At 50.0% G+C, this 15,396-nt stretch overlaps 1 protein-coding gene across 6 annotated transcripts in view; it reads right to left on the bottom strand.

Annotated features, from left to right (window-relative positions):
- Nucleotides 1-6,687: 6,687 nt before the first annotated feature.
- Nucleotides 6,688-15,396, bottom strand: part of NPAS2 (neuronal PAS domain protein 2) — a 202,225-nt gene continuing 193,516 nt past the window's right edge. For 4 of the 6 annotated variants that reach the window (XM_075563256.1, XM_075563259.1, XM_075563261.1 and 1 more), the window contains 5 exons: nucleotides 12,625-12,822; nucleotides 10,814-11,004; nucleotides 10,345-10,440; nucleotides 8,196-8,373; nucleotides 6,688-7,868 (listed from right to left, as the gene is read on the bottom strand). In XM_075563256.1, the coding sequence (XP_075419371.1) occupies nucleotides 7,686-7,868; nucleotides 8,196-8,373; nucleotides 10,345-10,440; nucleotides 10,814-11,004; nucleotides 12,625-12,822 (846 nt within the window). In that variant the 3' untranslated portion in view covers nucleotides 6,688-7,685. Of the gene's footprint in view, nucleotides 7,869-7,905; nucleotides 8,031-8,195; nucleotides 8,374-10,344; nucleotides 10,441-10,813; nucleotides 11,005-12,624; nucleotides 12,823-15,396 lie in introns of those variants that run through there. The other 2 variants (XM_075563262.1, XM_075563258.1) reach the window with 2 other exon arrangements.

The raw sequence follows: 15,396 nt of genomic DNA, 5'->3' as shown, positions 1-15,396 counted from the left end.
ATGTTTTTCAGCTTTCTCATGGATGGAGTGACTGTTTGCAGAGCCCACCCAGCTTTCCGTTCATCTGTTCAGACACATTCTCCCCCCTGGTTTGACTGTGGTCCCCGCAGTGTAATATCAGGTACCCCACTTCCTCCTTGGGTTCCTGTTTCAATTGCCTCCTTCTTTCCTAAGCCCTGGGTAAAGGTCACCTTTTTGCTCTCAAGTGGTTGCCATTTAGAAGGGATTGCAGTGCCCTGTTGTCATCATCCCCTTTGGAGACCTGTGTTCTGCGTGCTTGGAAACTGAGGCCCAGGAGTCATTTCCAGACCGGAAGGGGGTCTAAAGGGCATCGCCCAGGCTTCCCAACAGTTTCTATCTTACCCACAAGCCTGGTACTTTTAAAAGAGTTTTCATTTTTTCTTATACATTACCCAGACCTTCTAGTGTCATCTCTTGTGGAGCAGTTGGTAGGATTGCTGGGTACCATCTGAAGCAGACTTCAGGGGTCAAAGTCTTGTGTCAGAGGCTGATGTTCATGTTGTTTCACTAGTCAAGCTGAATCGTTTCTACATGTCTTCGATTTTCTCAATTCTTCTTCCCTCCAGTCAGAGAGAGACTATAGTTGTAATTACATTATCTTTTCATTTCATTTTCCCACAAGCTTTTAAAAGATCCCCATGTATGTACATACACATGCATATATATACATACAGATACATCTATACAGGCATACACACATATACCTATATAGATACCCATATCCATATATGTTTTCATATGTGCACACACATATGTTTTGTTATTGTTGCTATTCTGATTTCTCAATTTATAAGGTTAAAAATCCTCTAAGACAATACATGTGTAAGACGGGAGGTAATACATTTCAGTTGAGTTGGTTTAAGATAGTCTAAAACTTGGGATATTCTAGAGTTCAGATTCACTCCCTCCTCATCAGTCATGACTTTACAGTTTTCCAAAGAGAGAAATCATAGATTTTTCTGGAAACTTGACAGGGTTGCAGATGAGCCTTTTAATGAACAAAATTAAATGAACAAAAAACTTAGGAATAAAATTTCCAATGTTGCAGACAGGTTTGAAAAACTACACAAGTAAGAATTTTCTGAATTTATCTGAATTTTAAACATGTGTATAATTTAAGCAAAGTGAAAAACTGAGTTAGTAGCTTGACATACTCCACTCTTTTTTAATGGCTTTCAGCTAGAAACCTCCCAGGACAATAAATAAACTGTTTCCATTAAAAAAAATTTTTTTGTTCTACTTAGGACTCTGACAGCCAATTAAAATAAAAATTGGTTTCCAGCAAAATCCAATATCTAAACATTTCAGTTATAAGACAGTCAGATTTTAGAAGTTAATCCAGTTTTACAAAGAGTTTGGTTTAAAAAGGGGCTCATTCTGGCTCCTTGAAAGAGCAAATGTTGCTGTGCACGTGAACTGCTGACTCACCTTCCCCGGGAAGGGAGTAGCTGTGGGAATAATATAAAGTTGCGTAAATGGTGGGAAATCCTTTTTCGATGCACTTACATAGTGCTTTCTTAGGCCACCCAAAACTCATTCTGGTCATAAAACTCAGAAGGGTTTTAACAGGAGAGAAGGCGGAAGCAATGGAGGATCCAGGAAGGGAACCTGGCCAGTGCTTTTGGAAAGGGCGGTGCTGAGTGTGGGCATATCAGTGATTTTCAGCCCACACCTCAACAGCCCAAACCACTGCCATCCAGTCGATGCCGACGCATGACAGAGTAGACATGTTCCTACGAGTTTCCGAGAATACAAATCTTTACAGGCATAGAAAGCCTCATCTTTCTCCCATGGAGAGGCTGGTGGGTTCAAGTGGGCAACCTTGTGGCTAGCAACCCACCACATAGTCGACTACGCCATGAGGAGTCCACCACCTACCAGGACAGTATGGAAAGCCTCCTGGGCTGCGGTGGAGAATGTCTGTCATGGACCAACCCCCCACCCAGATGATGTCATGTCCCACCGGGTGATATTCACCCTTCCCAAAGACATTGTGACAGGTTTGTGTCAACTTGACTAGGCTAGGATTCACAGGGGTTTGCCAGTTGCAGCCTAGTCACCTCCATGATGGGACCTCAGGATGGCACCAACACCCTGATGGCATCTGCTGTGAACCCCCCCCCGAGCTGTGGGAGGATTAAGGTGGACGGCCACTCCTTTACTGGGGTCCCAACCAGTAAAGGATGCAATTGAAAGGGTGCTTCCAAAGGGGTGTGCTCTAACTTCAACCCACGTGGATGCTGTGGCCTTTGCTTGGTCTGCACCTGGCATGTGGTGAAGGATATCGAAAGTGCTGTGGACGGCGGAAGAACAAACGAATCTGTCTGGGAAGAAGTACAGCCAGGATGCTCATTAGAAATGAGGATGGCAAGACTTTGTCTCACGCACTTTAGATATGTTATCAGGAGCGACCAGTCTCTGGAAAATGACCTCATACCCAGAAAAGTAGAAGCCAGGAAGGAGAGGGAGCGCCTCTGAAGGAGACGGAGGGCAGTGTGGCTGCGACAGTGAGCACCAGGGGAGCACCAACACGGACTGCGACGAAGGCGCAGGACTGGGGCCTTCCTTTCTGCGGCACACAGGGTCTCCATGAGCCCCAGCAGACTCAGAGGCCCCTAGCAACCATCATACGAAACAAATGCATATATTATAACCTCATTCGTTCATCTCCTAGCCAAATTACAACTCTATTTTCCTTTAATCCAGCATCATCAAGCCATTAATGGTAACTGAGTTATGTTCTGTTTTTAAGTTGGCTTTATTTGGCTTTGCATTACTTTTATAATTCATTCCTAGCAAATCATTCACTTTTAAGAGGTATTATTATTATACAGTAATCATAACCATTTTGTCATTTATAGGTAAGTTTTACTTTACATGACAAAATATTTCAGCAAAAACACACTGTCAGAATTATGAAGAGGATTCTGTCTCAGAAATGGATACCATTGGTCTAAATCAAACTTCCTAGAACTCTTATATAGAAGATGATGGCGTTTTTGTATAACTACTAATCTGAAATTATATAGGACCAAAATTACCTAAGACTGAGAAATAAAAACAATTATTTTTCACAAGGAGTGTATGAGAATATTGCTTAAAATGAACTTTTTATTAATTAAAAAATATTGCTGATGCTCAAGAGTCTGATGGCCAGATTCATTGTCATTAAGTCAACCCTGACCTCTAGGGACCCTACGGATAGAGTTGAATTGCTTTCTTGGGTTTCCGAATCTATCCATGTTTTGGAAGGGCATAGCCTCCTTTTCTTCCTGTTGCCTGGCTCTGGGTTGGAGTTGCTGACCCCCAGCCAGCAGCCCATGGTGACCCACGACATCACCAGGGCTCCTTGGTCTAGCTGTCGGGAAGCATTCTGTTTCTTCCCTCGTTAGTCTAGATATGTGTTTCCATCATATAATCATCAAATATTTGCTCTGTACCCCAGATAGGATTAATATTTTTATCCCTGCACTCTAAGAAATAAATACTGAGATAACTATAATAGTTCTTAAAAGCTAATAGTCCTCTCCTATTCTGACAATCTTTGATTTAATATAAAATATATTTCCCACAGGCTAACTAAGCCCTTGATAAACAAAAACTAAAATCTATATAACATGTCCCCAGAAGAACTTATAAAAGAGAAGTGACACCAATCAGAAGACATTAGAATTTCTCCGGGAGAGGCTGTACTTCATCCTTTTCACTAACTCTTGTGCTGTTAAATTATAGGAAACTAAACTTTGGATCCACCTGTCTCAACTGAAAAAGGCCGAAGTCTATGCCTGGCCTATTAAACCTACCGAAGAGTGTTCAGCCCCATGGACAGAGCTGACGATAGTTGAAGTAGAGCGCATGATCTTCAAGCAAGTTCTTGAAATTATTGGACATTGCTGCTGAGTGCTTTTGAAATGATCTGATTTTATAAGCTTAGGTATATTGACTGACAAGAACTTTTTATGCAGACGGCTGAAATTCTTACTCAAGTACTAAGTAGTAACTAACTCTCCTCCTCTCCCTTCTATCGAGTGGATTCTGACTCATAGCAACTCTAAAGGATGGGTTAAAACTGCCCCCTCTAGGTTTCTGAGCCCTTAACTCTTTAAAGTAGTAGAGAGCCTCATCTTGCTTTCCAGAGCAACTGGTAAGTTCAAACCACTGACCTTGTGGTTAGCAGCTCAATTCATAGCCCACAACACCACAGGGCTAATTAGTCACTCATAGGTCCAAGAAATCCCAGATATCTTCAAAGTTGTTTTGGAGGCTAGACTTCTCTTCTTTTAGCCCAAGAAGGGGTTTATGCAGTTGCTAACACCACCTGTTTTGCCTAGGTAAACAAAAGACAGAGCAGATATTGCCATCAGAAAGTTATTTGGTTATGTGCAAAAAGCCCCTCAAAGTCATGGCCATCAAGTCAATTCCAGCCCATAAGATCCCAAAGGACTGAGTAGAAGTACCTTTTTGGGTTTCTAGGGATATAAACTGTAACACGAGCAGAAAGCTTCACCTTTTTCTAATGGAGTGTGTTAGACAGGGTTCTCTAGAGAAACAAAACCAGGATACTTATGAATATCTATCTATCTATCTATCTATCTATCTATCTATCTATCTATCTAAATATCTATCTCTATATACAGATATATACAGCACGAAGGAATATAACAGCTAATTCGTCCACACAGCAGTACAGAGGGCTCAGTTCAACTCACTTCCTTAGAACAGTTAATATACTGGAAGTCCTTCAACTCATGAGGCCATTAGGTCCAAGGTCAAGGCAGCAGACAGCTGAGTCTTCCATAGGGCAATGCAGGCAGTCTGGCCACAGGCAGCAAACAGCAGGGTGGGTCACCAACAGTCAGCAAGATGACAGGATCATACAGCCTCAAGCTCAATCGATGATACACCAGCAGCCTGGAGAAGCAGGACTCAAAGAAACCTTAAGCTTTAGCAACACAATCCACGGGTTGGCAGTCCCACAGGTAGTGTAGCTCACAAGTTGAGACAGAGAACTAGCAGCCACACACTAGTCTGATCAGAGAGCAAAAGAGAGAGAGGTGGGGCTTGTGGAGCCATTTATCTCTTTGCCCTCCAATCAAACTGCAACCTTATTAATCCCACATGTTCCTACTGGCCAGGTTGGCACAATAAACCTACCTATCACATAGAGCAACTGTGGTTTCAAACTGCTGACCTTGTGCTTAGCAGCCCAATGTCCAACCCATTATGTATTTTCCTTCTTTTAAAAAAATTTTAGCAAGTTGCCTAGTGGCATTGGTTCTTGGATGTGTCCTATATTACTGACTGAATTAACCCTTTTGATTACTGTTATAATTATATTTGACCTTGACAAGTGTCTCATGAAATGCCCATCTCAGCAAGCAACTCCCCTGGCTTTGTGAAACATTATGCATTTTAAAAGGATCATCGGAAAGCTTTCCCTTATACCTGTTAGATGCTTTCTCCCTATCAGGTTGTTCCTTCAAAGTTGACTTTGCTTTAGTCATTCCCTCATTAGCATCACAGATCCCAGAAGCAGAGGTCCACACTGTAGCTTGGAGATAAAACTGAAGGTGGCCAGCTACTCCTTAATGATTATGTCTAGGTCTTAGAAGCCTATTCTAAAGAGGCCTACTTATTAGAATAATACTGATCAAAGAGTTTCTGTGGACATTCTTAAGCAGAGGGAGAAAGTGACACAAACTCTGAATAACTTAGGTTAGGAGCGCAGTGCTTACAAGCTGGGCTGCTAACTGAAAGGCCAGCAGTTCAAAACCGCCAGTCATCCCTTGGAAGAGAGATGAAGCTTTCTACTCCTGTAAAAGGTTTCACTCTCAGAAACCCACCCTGACCTGTGTATGGGGTTGTTGTGAGTCTGCAGCAACTCGATGGCAGTACGTGACACTGAGGCTGTTAGCTGCAGTGTTGGCCTGACTGCAACGTGACTAAAGTATGCCTGCAGGAGTCAGATGCACCAGCAGGAGCAGGACAGGCATGTGGGTGCCATGAGGTAGTGTAAAGATTATTATTATTTAGCATTGCAGGTAACTGAGGGTATCAAAATCTACCGCCTGCAATCTGATTTTCCAGTTACCACAAAGAACTCTTTGCAAGCTTTGTGTAAAACACCAACGAGTCACGGTCCCTTCCATCTCTCTCTCTCTTTCTCTCTATTTATTTGTGGCTTTTGCCTGTACAAACCCTTGTAAATGAACAGCCAATGAATAGCCGGCTTCCACTCTATGTTCCCCCAGTTTAAACTGTCGTCCTAGTCACACAGACTTTTCTTCTCTTTAAGCTTTCCAACCAGCTGTTTTCCTTTGGCGAACTCTCGTACACTTTGAAGATACAAATCTGAACTCCAATAGGCGGAAGCCTCTGTGGCAGCGCAGAGGACTGGCTGTCCAGCACTGCCTGCCTTACCCACTGCACGCTTCTACTTTCCCCCACCCCGCCGATGCTCCTGGGAAACCCCTTGAAATCCAAAGTGTGTGTTATTGATGGCGAGAGGCATGTGTGCGTATACAAGAAGGGAACGGAAACAGCCGCCAGAGGAAATCGTACAAATTTGTTAATTTATTACAAAATGTCCACTCACAGAAAAAAACCACAAGGAAACTTTTATACTTTCATATTTTGGAAAGGACTGGTACCTCCGATACAAAATAATTTACACGTAATCCATACAATTTTATTTTTATATAGAAATAGGTCATTATTACAACAGCTGTACAATTCACTACACTTCGTGTTATAATACATAAAGTCTTCTCTTTAGAAACATCTCAACATGACAAAACATACAAAAAAATAAAGCAAAGTGCATGTCTCAAAGGGAAGTCCAAGCCTCGGTGTAATCATGAAAGATGTAGAAAGATACAGCATTCTCCCTCAAAGGGCCCACTGGTGGGGTTTTCCCGGGGCCCACAGGCCTGTCTCCCCAAATGCATATCCTCAACCTCATTCTGCAAACTCAGCTACGTGATTGTGCTTTGCTTTGTGCCCGCCTTCGAAGCGACAATTAGGGAAGTAAACAGGGACTAGTCCAGTGTTACCTTTGGTGGAACGACCTCGCCACCAGAACAGCTGTGGGGTTACCAGGACCCAGGGCCTGCAGCGTGATGAAGGAGGGCCGGCTTTGCTGGCTGGGGGTGGGGAGGGGGTGTTGCTTTATACTATTTTCCAAGACAGAAAGTGCCTAAAGTTATTTCCTCTGTGCAGCTGTGCAAATTAAAACACAACAGAACCATTGAAAAATAATTTCTCTATTCTCTCTCTTCCACTCATCTCTGACCCGGTGCTCCACAAACACAAAGGAAAGGCGGTGGGGAGAGGGCAGGCTGCCCAGCTCCTGTGGATGGGACACAGCCGGCAGGGGCAACCAGGGCGCTCTAGGAGGGCACAGCCAAGGTCAGCTGAGTAACAGCGCTTGGGGGGCCCCCGGTTCACGCCCGGTTCACGCCCGAGCATGGCTATGGCTGTAGATTGCTCTGAGAGCTGCAGAGGCAGCCGCCCCAGTCTCTTCCCACGGTGCCAGCTGCAGCCCGGAGCCGGTGCCCTTCCAGGAATTCCAGCCCAGGGTGTCGCTTCAACTCCTGGCACCCGTGGCCACGCCCTCTTCGCCCTTTAGTTAAAGCTGATTGCCACCGACCAAGGACCGCAGAGCACTACCGTGGGGGCTGCTGGAGGGCTGAGGACTCCGCCAGACCGCTGACCCTCCGTGGAGGGGGTGGGGGCTGGGACTGGGGCGGGGGCGGCGCGGGGTAGCCCAGGGTCCCTTGCTGTTGCGAGTAGGTGGGGAGTAGCAGCGCGTCCTGCTGCTCGCTGTGCAAAGAGGTTGGTGTCTGTACCTGGAACGAAGAAGGTGGTTTGGGGCTGAAGGTAGGGATGGCGGTTTCCCAGGCTGCACTTCCGAGAGGCTGGTGGGTCTGAACCGCCGACCTGCTGGTTAGTAGCCCGATGCTAAAAAGGTGACGCCACCAGTGCTCTCTATTTCTATTTAGTCACTACACCTAAAAAAAAAATCATAAAACAATCCAATACAGTCTTTCTGAATCTCAACTCTGCACTGGGCACTAGGACCACCTTCAAGTCTGCAAGTAAGGGCTTTCTGCTTCGGGAGCGCTGAGCTGGCCCTGGCCTCCTTCTGCCCCAGGTCCCTTGGCCCTCACTCCTACCTGTAGGTAGTGTTGTGGGGGCTGCTGCTGGGCCTGCGTGGGCTGCAGGGGCGATGGCTGGGCGGTGGACAAGCTGGGGTGAAGCACTGCTTGGCCCATCAGCAGGACAGGGGTGGAGGCGCTGCTGTGGGCGGTGTGCACTTCAGGGCTTTGAAACACTGCCTGGCTCTGCTGAAACCTGTTTGTGGGGGAAGCAAAGAGTAGACAAGACAGTGAGAAGTGTTGATAAGGGCCCATCAGTCAGGGGGTGGGGTAGGTGGGGCCTGGACCAGCTGCCACTGAGTTGACTCTCAGGATGCCCGTGTGTTCAGAGCAGGGTGGCCCTCCCACAGTTTTCCAGGGCTAATGTTTCAGACGTAGATAGCCAGACCTTTCTCTGGAGGTGCTGCTGCATGGGCCAAAACCCCAACCCTTCACTTAGCAGCTGAGTCCATCGACCCTTGGGCTCCAGGGAAGTGGTTTGGAAGAAGGTCATTTAGGAGTTCTGGGAGGTTGATGGCCAAGGAGTGGCTGTGACACTTATTTGTAGAGATGCGGTTTCCCTGCTGTTGTTAGGTACCTTTGGGTCGGTTCTGATCCGCGGCGCGACCCTGTGGGCAACGGGAGACACTGCCCCGCCCTCCGCCATCCGGTTCTGTGGCTCTAGATGGGTCACTGACAACAGGCACTGAGCCTGCACGTCCTCTGGAGAGGTCAGATGGTGTGCTTGGGGGGTGGGGTGGGGCACGGGGGCTCTTAGAACACGTCTGGAAGAGGTGGTGGGCGAGGGTATAACCTATCAGGTCGACCAGACATGTGTTGCTGGTGCTTCGGAGCAAGCATTCGCCTTTTTGCCCAGTTCACTGCCGGTTCTGGGAGGTGCGTGTTACCAGGGAGGCGGGGAGCGGCAGCGATGGCAATGAGATGCTGTCCCTGAGGCTGTGGTGGGTGGGGGGCCCGGTCAGCGTGGCCCCGAAAGACTCTGAAGAGTCGGGGTAGTCTGGGGAGGGCTCTGCTGGGGTCGGTGCCCCTGCTGTTGCTGTGGGGCATCTAGGGTGTCCCGTGTGGCAGGGTTTTCCCAGCTGGACTTTTCATGGAGATGACCCGCGGAACAGCTGGCTGGGCTCAGACCACTCACCTTTTGGTTGACAGCTGAGTGCTTCACTGGCCGGCCACCAGGGCTCCTCGAGCTGACCGCTAGACCCCCACCCCCGTCTCCCACTGCTTTCAGGTTCTTAGCAGATGAGGTGAGGTACCTCGTCTAAGACCCTGGCTCTCAGTAACCACTTGCTGTTGGTGTGAGAACTCTTACTACTGGTGACAGGGACTGTAGGGGAAAGGGGCCCTTGGGGACAGTCTGGGGGTGGGGTGCAGATCAGCTAGCCCTGCAAGTGTTTCCCACTCCCGAGCTGTCTTAGTGAACTGCAGACCCAAATTCAACCAGCAGTGCTTTTGAAAAGCCCTCTGTGGGAGCTTTCTATTTCTGCCTCAAGGCAGAGAGCTGGAATCGAATGTCCAGGACCACTTCCAGCCTTCCTCCTGCCGGTCTCTCGGGGAACCCGGGTCACGGGTCGTGAAATAGCAGCACAAGCTACTTCACGGTGCACACAGTGGAGCGGAGACTGGGTGACGAGAGAGCAGGCTGTGTCTGGGATGGGAGCCACAAGTTGGACTGTGGAATCCGCCGCCCACCCAGTCGGACAGCGCCCATGGAGAGGGCACTGGCCACAGGATGCCGGCACGAGCAATGTCCCTTTGCTCTCAGCTACGAACCTACCCAAGTAGGAGGCCTGGCAGTCAGCTTCCATCAAGGTTACAGCCAAAACTGTCCCCTGCAGCAGTTCCGTTCTGTCACAGGGGTCCCCATGAGTTGAAGCTGACTAATGGGTTTGGCTACCAAGGTCCCAGGTGGATGACAAACCAGGGGGAGGGGGCTCATGGCCAGGTTTCAGTGAGGACTTGCGCTGAGCACAGGCGTGCTGATGCGGGGTTTGCTCTGCTGCAATGGTTTGGACTGTGGGGGCGGTGGGAGACCACCCGGAGGGGAGTTCTCTGACAGCCACAGTGGCAGAGTCCCAGGACACAGCACACTTTGAGCCTGCTGCCTACGCACGGTTCACAGCGAGACCCGCGGCACCTTTGCCTCCCCCTCCCCTGCCCAGTCACGTACTTGACCGGCCTTGCAGGCCTGCTGAGCTCTGAGGATGGCCTCACTGCCTCACAGGACCCGGGCATCATGGGCTGGATGGGCTGGCTCAGCAACAGCCTGGGGGCGCAGGGGGTGGGGAGGCAAAGAGGACACTTTGATCCATCCCCCAGACGTTGGCTCCCTGGCCTGCTGGGACCCTTCTGTGGCTGATTCAAATCCCTGGTCCCCAGCCCAACCGCTTCTCAGAGGTCAAAGGACCCAGAGTCCCTTTCTCTATTTACTAGGATCTTGTGCTTCTTCAACATCCCCCCCCCCGACCCCCCCCCACACTCCTTGGCTCCAGGAGTGCTCAGTACCCACCCGCTGTGGCTATTCTTACCGGCCTCCGCGGCTCCCCCAGCAGAGGCTTTAGAACCCGCAGGAGAAGGGACTTGGAACAGATGTGTACAGGAAGCCCCCGCTCTCTCAGAATCGAACACAGTCTCCATACCTGAGCTGCCGGTCGTGGCTGAAGTCTGGGCTGGGCTGGCACTGACTGGCGTCCTGGGCGGCAGGGGCAGGTGTGGGCAGGCTCAAGGTGGGTGGGAGGCCAGCGGCTGAGCTGCTAAACTGAGATGCCAGGCTGCTCACTGCATGGCTGCTTCCCTGTAGGATCTGTGGGCTTCGCAGAGGCTTCGGACCCTGGAGCATCATGTGAATGAGAAAAGTTAAACTTCAACTCAGCTCAGGTGTCCTCTCTCTAGGAAACCTCCTCTGTCCCATTCACCCGACCGTGGCTGCTGAGGCAGCTCGACTCACGGCGAGCCCCCGCGGGTCCAGCGTGGACCGCGCTCTCTCTGGTCTGCATGTGTTTTAGCACCTGACGACAGCTCCCAGGACGGCAGCCTGGAAAAGTCTGTCTCTAGCCTGCCACCTGACCTACAGATTGGAACTTGCTGGTCCCCAGAATTCCAGAAGCAGGAAGGACTCTCCAGCTGGTCATCTGACCTCCAGAGCCTGGACCTTCCAGCTCTGGATGGCCCCCTGAGCCAGCAGGACCCTGGGTTTTGAACTTGCCAACCTCCCAGTGACACGAGTCCGTCTCTTGAAGTCAACTTCCCTCGCTATCTATCTGCTGTCTTTTGTCGGGGGACCCCCAACACAGTCCCCATCAATAGTCCCGGAATCATTTATTTTTTAAAAAGTCTAAAAACCCTTGACAAGGAGCTAAATGAATGTGGCAACACATTTAAAATAAAACGTATATTCTTAGCTGAAGAGGTTTTCTGTAGATGTTCTTTTATCAAGTAGAAGGGACTGCTATTCATATGTATCTGAGAATATTACTTTATATGATACAAGGCTGTCGAATAGTACCAATTTGGGGGGTGTGGGCATTGACTTCAGGACAGTTCTTCGCCATCTCTGTGGCCCTGGGGTGTGGTGAGGGAGGGGAGTGCAGTGCTGTTGGACAGAGCCTTCAAGGCCCGGGCGAATGCAAGAACCCACCAAGGGCGGGTGGGGGAGCAGGCGGGCAGCCTCGATGGTTCCTGTCTTGCAGGGTGTCTAGCCTTGTTACCTCCATTCAAGTGCCATTTGTTGACTTGTGACCGTGCCGGAGTGGGAAGCCAGGGGCGGTGGGTATGAAGTGGAAGTGGCTGGGAGGGAAGGTTTGGCAGGAGACCTGGGGGCAGGGAGAAACATGGCAGACGTGGGGGAAGGACACTGCACGCACGGGATTATCTGTATTCTCCCAATACAAACGGCTACAGCCTGAGGTGCATGCTGGCAGCTGATGGGGGGACAGACAGATTACCTCTTAGTGCAATCTCTGGGGCTTCAGATCTACCTTCAACCCAACTGAGGATCAAAACTGAGGGCTTCAGCTATGCGGTGCTTTGAAGGGCAAGAGCGAGCTACCGAGGGCGGTAGTTAGGAACTGACACATAGGAAGCCTAGGCCAAAGTGACCCAGAAACCACCCTGTCCTGCACCGTCCTCACAGTGGTGACGCGCCAGCCCAGTGGCCATCCATCTCCTCGAGGGCATCTTCCTCTTTTCTGCTGACCCTCGACATGACCAAGCACGCTGTCGGGACAGACCTCTCTAAAGTACAAGGGAAGCCAGGACAACCTGGGGCTTCAAAGGCACTTAAAGGAGAAGGAAACACTTCCTCACACTCGGCTCCGGGCCGGTGGCAGTCCAAGTCTGATGGCCTTCCGGGCCCTGGAGGGGAAAGCTCTGGAGAGAGCCCCCGGCTGTCCGGGTGAGTCTGTCTCGATGGCAGAGACAGCGTGCACACCCAGAGAGCATGCTTACTTACCTGGTTCGATAGCCCGCTCGATTCCCGCAGCAGGTGCTGGCTTGTGATCTGAGCGGAGGTAATCTGCCCAGTCAGTTGGGGGCTGGACACAAGCTGGGGCTGGGACACGGCCGTGGACCTTGGCTGGAGCTGCTGCTGGGCCTCGGGCGGTGGGGCGCTGCTGAGGCTCAGGGACACAACTGGCTGCTGCAGAAACATCTGGGGGCAACACAGAAAGGCCTTTAAGGTTGGGGGCACATGTGTTCTCCATGCGTGTGAAGAGGCCCGGCTTGTCTGGTTCACACCGTCCATCAAAAGCAAGTTGTGTGCACCACCCAGGGATCTTAAACCAGACACACAGTAGTTCAAATCCCGCTCCCTCACTGACTCCACAAAGAGCTACTAGAAGGCCCTTGCTCAGAGGCAGTCAGCAGGGACAGTGGGCGGGGGCTATGGTGCCCACATTCTGCAAGCTTAGAGTCCAGTGGTTGAGGTTTTGCAGTTGTATGAAATCAGCTTAGACCCAGGCATCCTCTAATAGTTGTGTAACCTGTGTGACATCTAGGCTGGCTTACAGGTCTCATTAGCAAGGAGAGCTAGCCCGTGAGGATAAAAGTCTGGCTTGATGATACCGGGCAGAGTGTTAGCAAGCCCCACAGCCCCTGTGGCCCTGATCTGGACTCTCCAACCAGAGTCTGCATGCTGTGGTGTATGCACTGAGCTGCTAACTGCAGGGTCAGTAGTTTGAACCCACTAGTCGCTCCTCAGGCGCCACATGAGGCTGTCTGCTTCCACAAAGACATATAGGCTCAGCAATCCCCAAAGGCCATCCACCCTGCCCTGTAGGGTCGCTATGAGCCGACAGCGACTTGATGGCAGTGTGTGGACCCTCACAGAGTGGTTAGGAATCTTCACCCCAGTGGCCCCCTAGGCCCAGATTGTACATCTGCTCCCACGAGTTAAGGAAGAGACTCTGCAATCCTGGTCCAAGTACAGAGACAACGGCACCGCCTCCAGTCCACATTATTGACACGCAAGTTCAATCAGCATCAGGAGCATCTCTATGTGCTTTGTCTTCTGGGATGTTTGAATATTTCACAGGCGATGATGTACTTACCCTGGCAATTAAAATTTGCAAGTTTTAAGGGAATTTGATGAAGCGGATAAGAAGTGTTTACACAACTCCTGATTTATTTTCTTCACTCATAAGCTTGATTGATTCAATTTGAAAGTTGCTCCAGTACTCCGGATGAGTTTGTTTCCTAACATCTTATGTCAGTTAGGCACCTGACGTAGCTGAAAGGTTCTGAATGATGCTTGTGGGAAACGCCTGTTATTCACAGTAGTCAAACTGATAAACAGGTGCGGCACAGAATTGTTTAAAAGGCAGAAGCATGGCTACTGTTAGATCAAGTGAGTACATTTGTAAAGGAACTATGATCGACGAGTGATTCTAAAGGTTTAAGAGAAACAAAGTTAATAATTTCAATACTAGCTTCAACCAGAGCCCTGTGGGTCTCTCTCCCGATCGCTGTCAGCACTCTGCTCCAGGCCTTCAGCAGGAAAATGCACTTCCTCCTTGCTCTTGGCATTGGAACCCTGGCACATGACCTCGGTGCAGAACGCTGCCACGCCAGCATGTGCAGAACTGACAGGCCAACTCCGCTGAAGGACAGAATGGTTCGGGGAAGGCAGGGGGCAAAGTCATGCCCTGCAGATGCTTGGAAGGAGCTGTGAAAGATTAGGGCTCAGACTATTCGCCAGAGGCACGGTCTCGTCAGAGGGTGGCTGAGCTTTGGGACTCCGTTCCAACCGGTGCGCTTCACAATGCACATGACGGATGTCCCCTCTCCTCTGCTGCCCCCACTCCCAGCAGCACTCTTGAAATGAGAGCACGTTGAGACGTTCACAAGGCTCTGGGGGCCTCCACCACCTCAGATCCAGCAGTGAGTGTTTCACACAGTTCAGCAGCCCCCGTGACAACGCGGCTTACGTCCGTCCGGCTACAGAGACACAGCTGCTTCCTTGCTTTAGCAAACGCCCACACTCCCACTCAGTCACGCGCTCATCCGAGAGGACACTCTCGCCTTCTGATAAGAGCTCAGCGGAGGGAGCGGCTGTGGCGGGGTGCCACGGAGTCGGCCCGGCCTCGTAGCACCCCTGTGTGCGACCGACTGCAAAGCTGCCCAGCCCTACACCATCCTCACAAGTGCAGCCTTGTTATCATTTTTAATGAGCAGCAGTATAAACCCAATGCTGTAGTGTCAGCCCTGACTCATGGCGGCCCCGAGTGTTCTGTGACCAAGTGGAGCTGCCCGCAGAGGGTCTTCTTGGCCACAGTCTGGATGGAAGCACACCACCAGGCCATTCTTCCGCAGTGCAGCGGGGTAGGTTCCAATCACCAACCTTTCGGTTAGAAGCCGAGAGCAAACCCCTAACCACACCAGGAGCTTTAAATCAGATGCACACCAGTTTAAGTTTCAACCTCCCCATCGGCCAGTGGTGGCACACTGGGTCATTCTGATAACTTCTCGAGGTCTTTGCGAAACAGGCACCGCACCATGACCACACATCGCACTTAAAGAGTGTGTGAGATTAATGCGTATGAAATACCCCGAATATAGTAGGTATTCAGGACATGTGAGGCAGTAGCATTTACAATGTGAGGCAATGATATTTGTGTTAGTCGGATAGACTAGAGAAACAAATCTAGGGAGACTCATATGTTATAAACTTTATATAAAGAGTGATTGTACATTAAGAAAACATCCCAGCCCAGTCCAGATCAAGCCC

The sequence above is a fragment of the Tenrec ecaudatus genome, chromosome 11 (assembly GCF_050624435.1).
Source record: "Tenrec ecaudatus isolate mTenEca1 chromosome 11, mTenEca1.hap1, whole genome shotgun sequence".
Lineage (NCBI taxonomy): Eukaryota > Metazoa > Chordata > Mammalia > Afrosoricida > Tenrecidae > Tenrec > Tenrec ecaudatus.
Note: the sequence above shows the minus strand (reverse complement) of the source record. Positions and strands in the feature narration are given on the sequence as shown.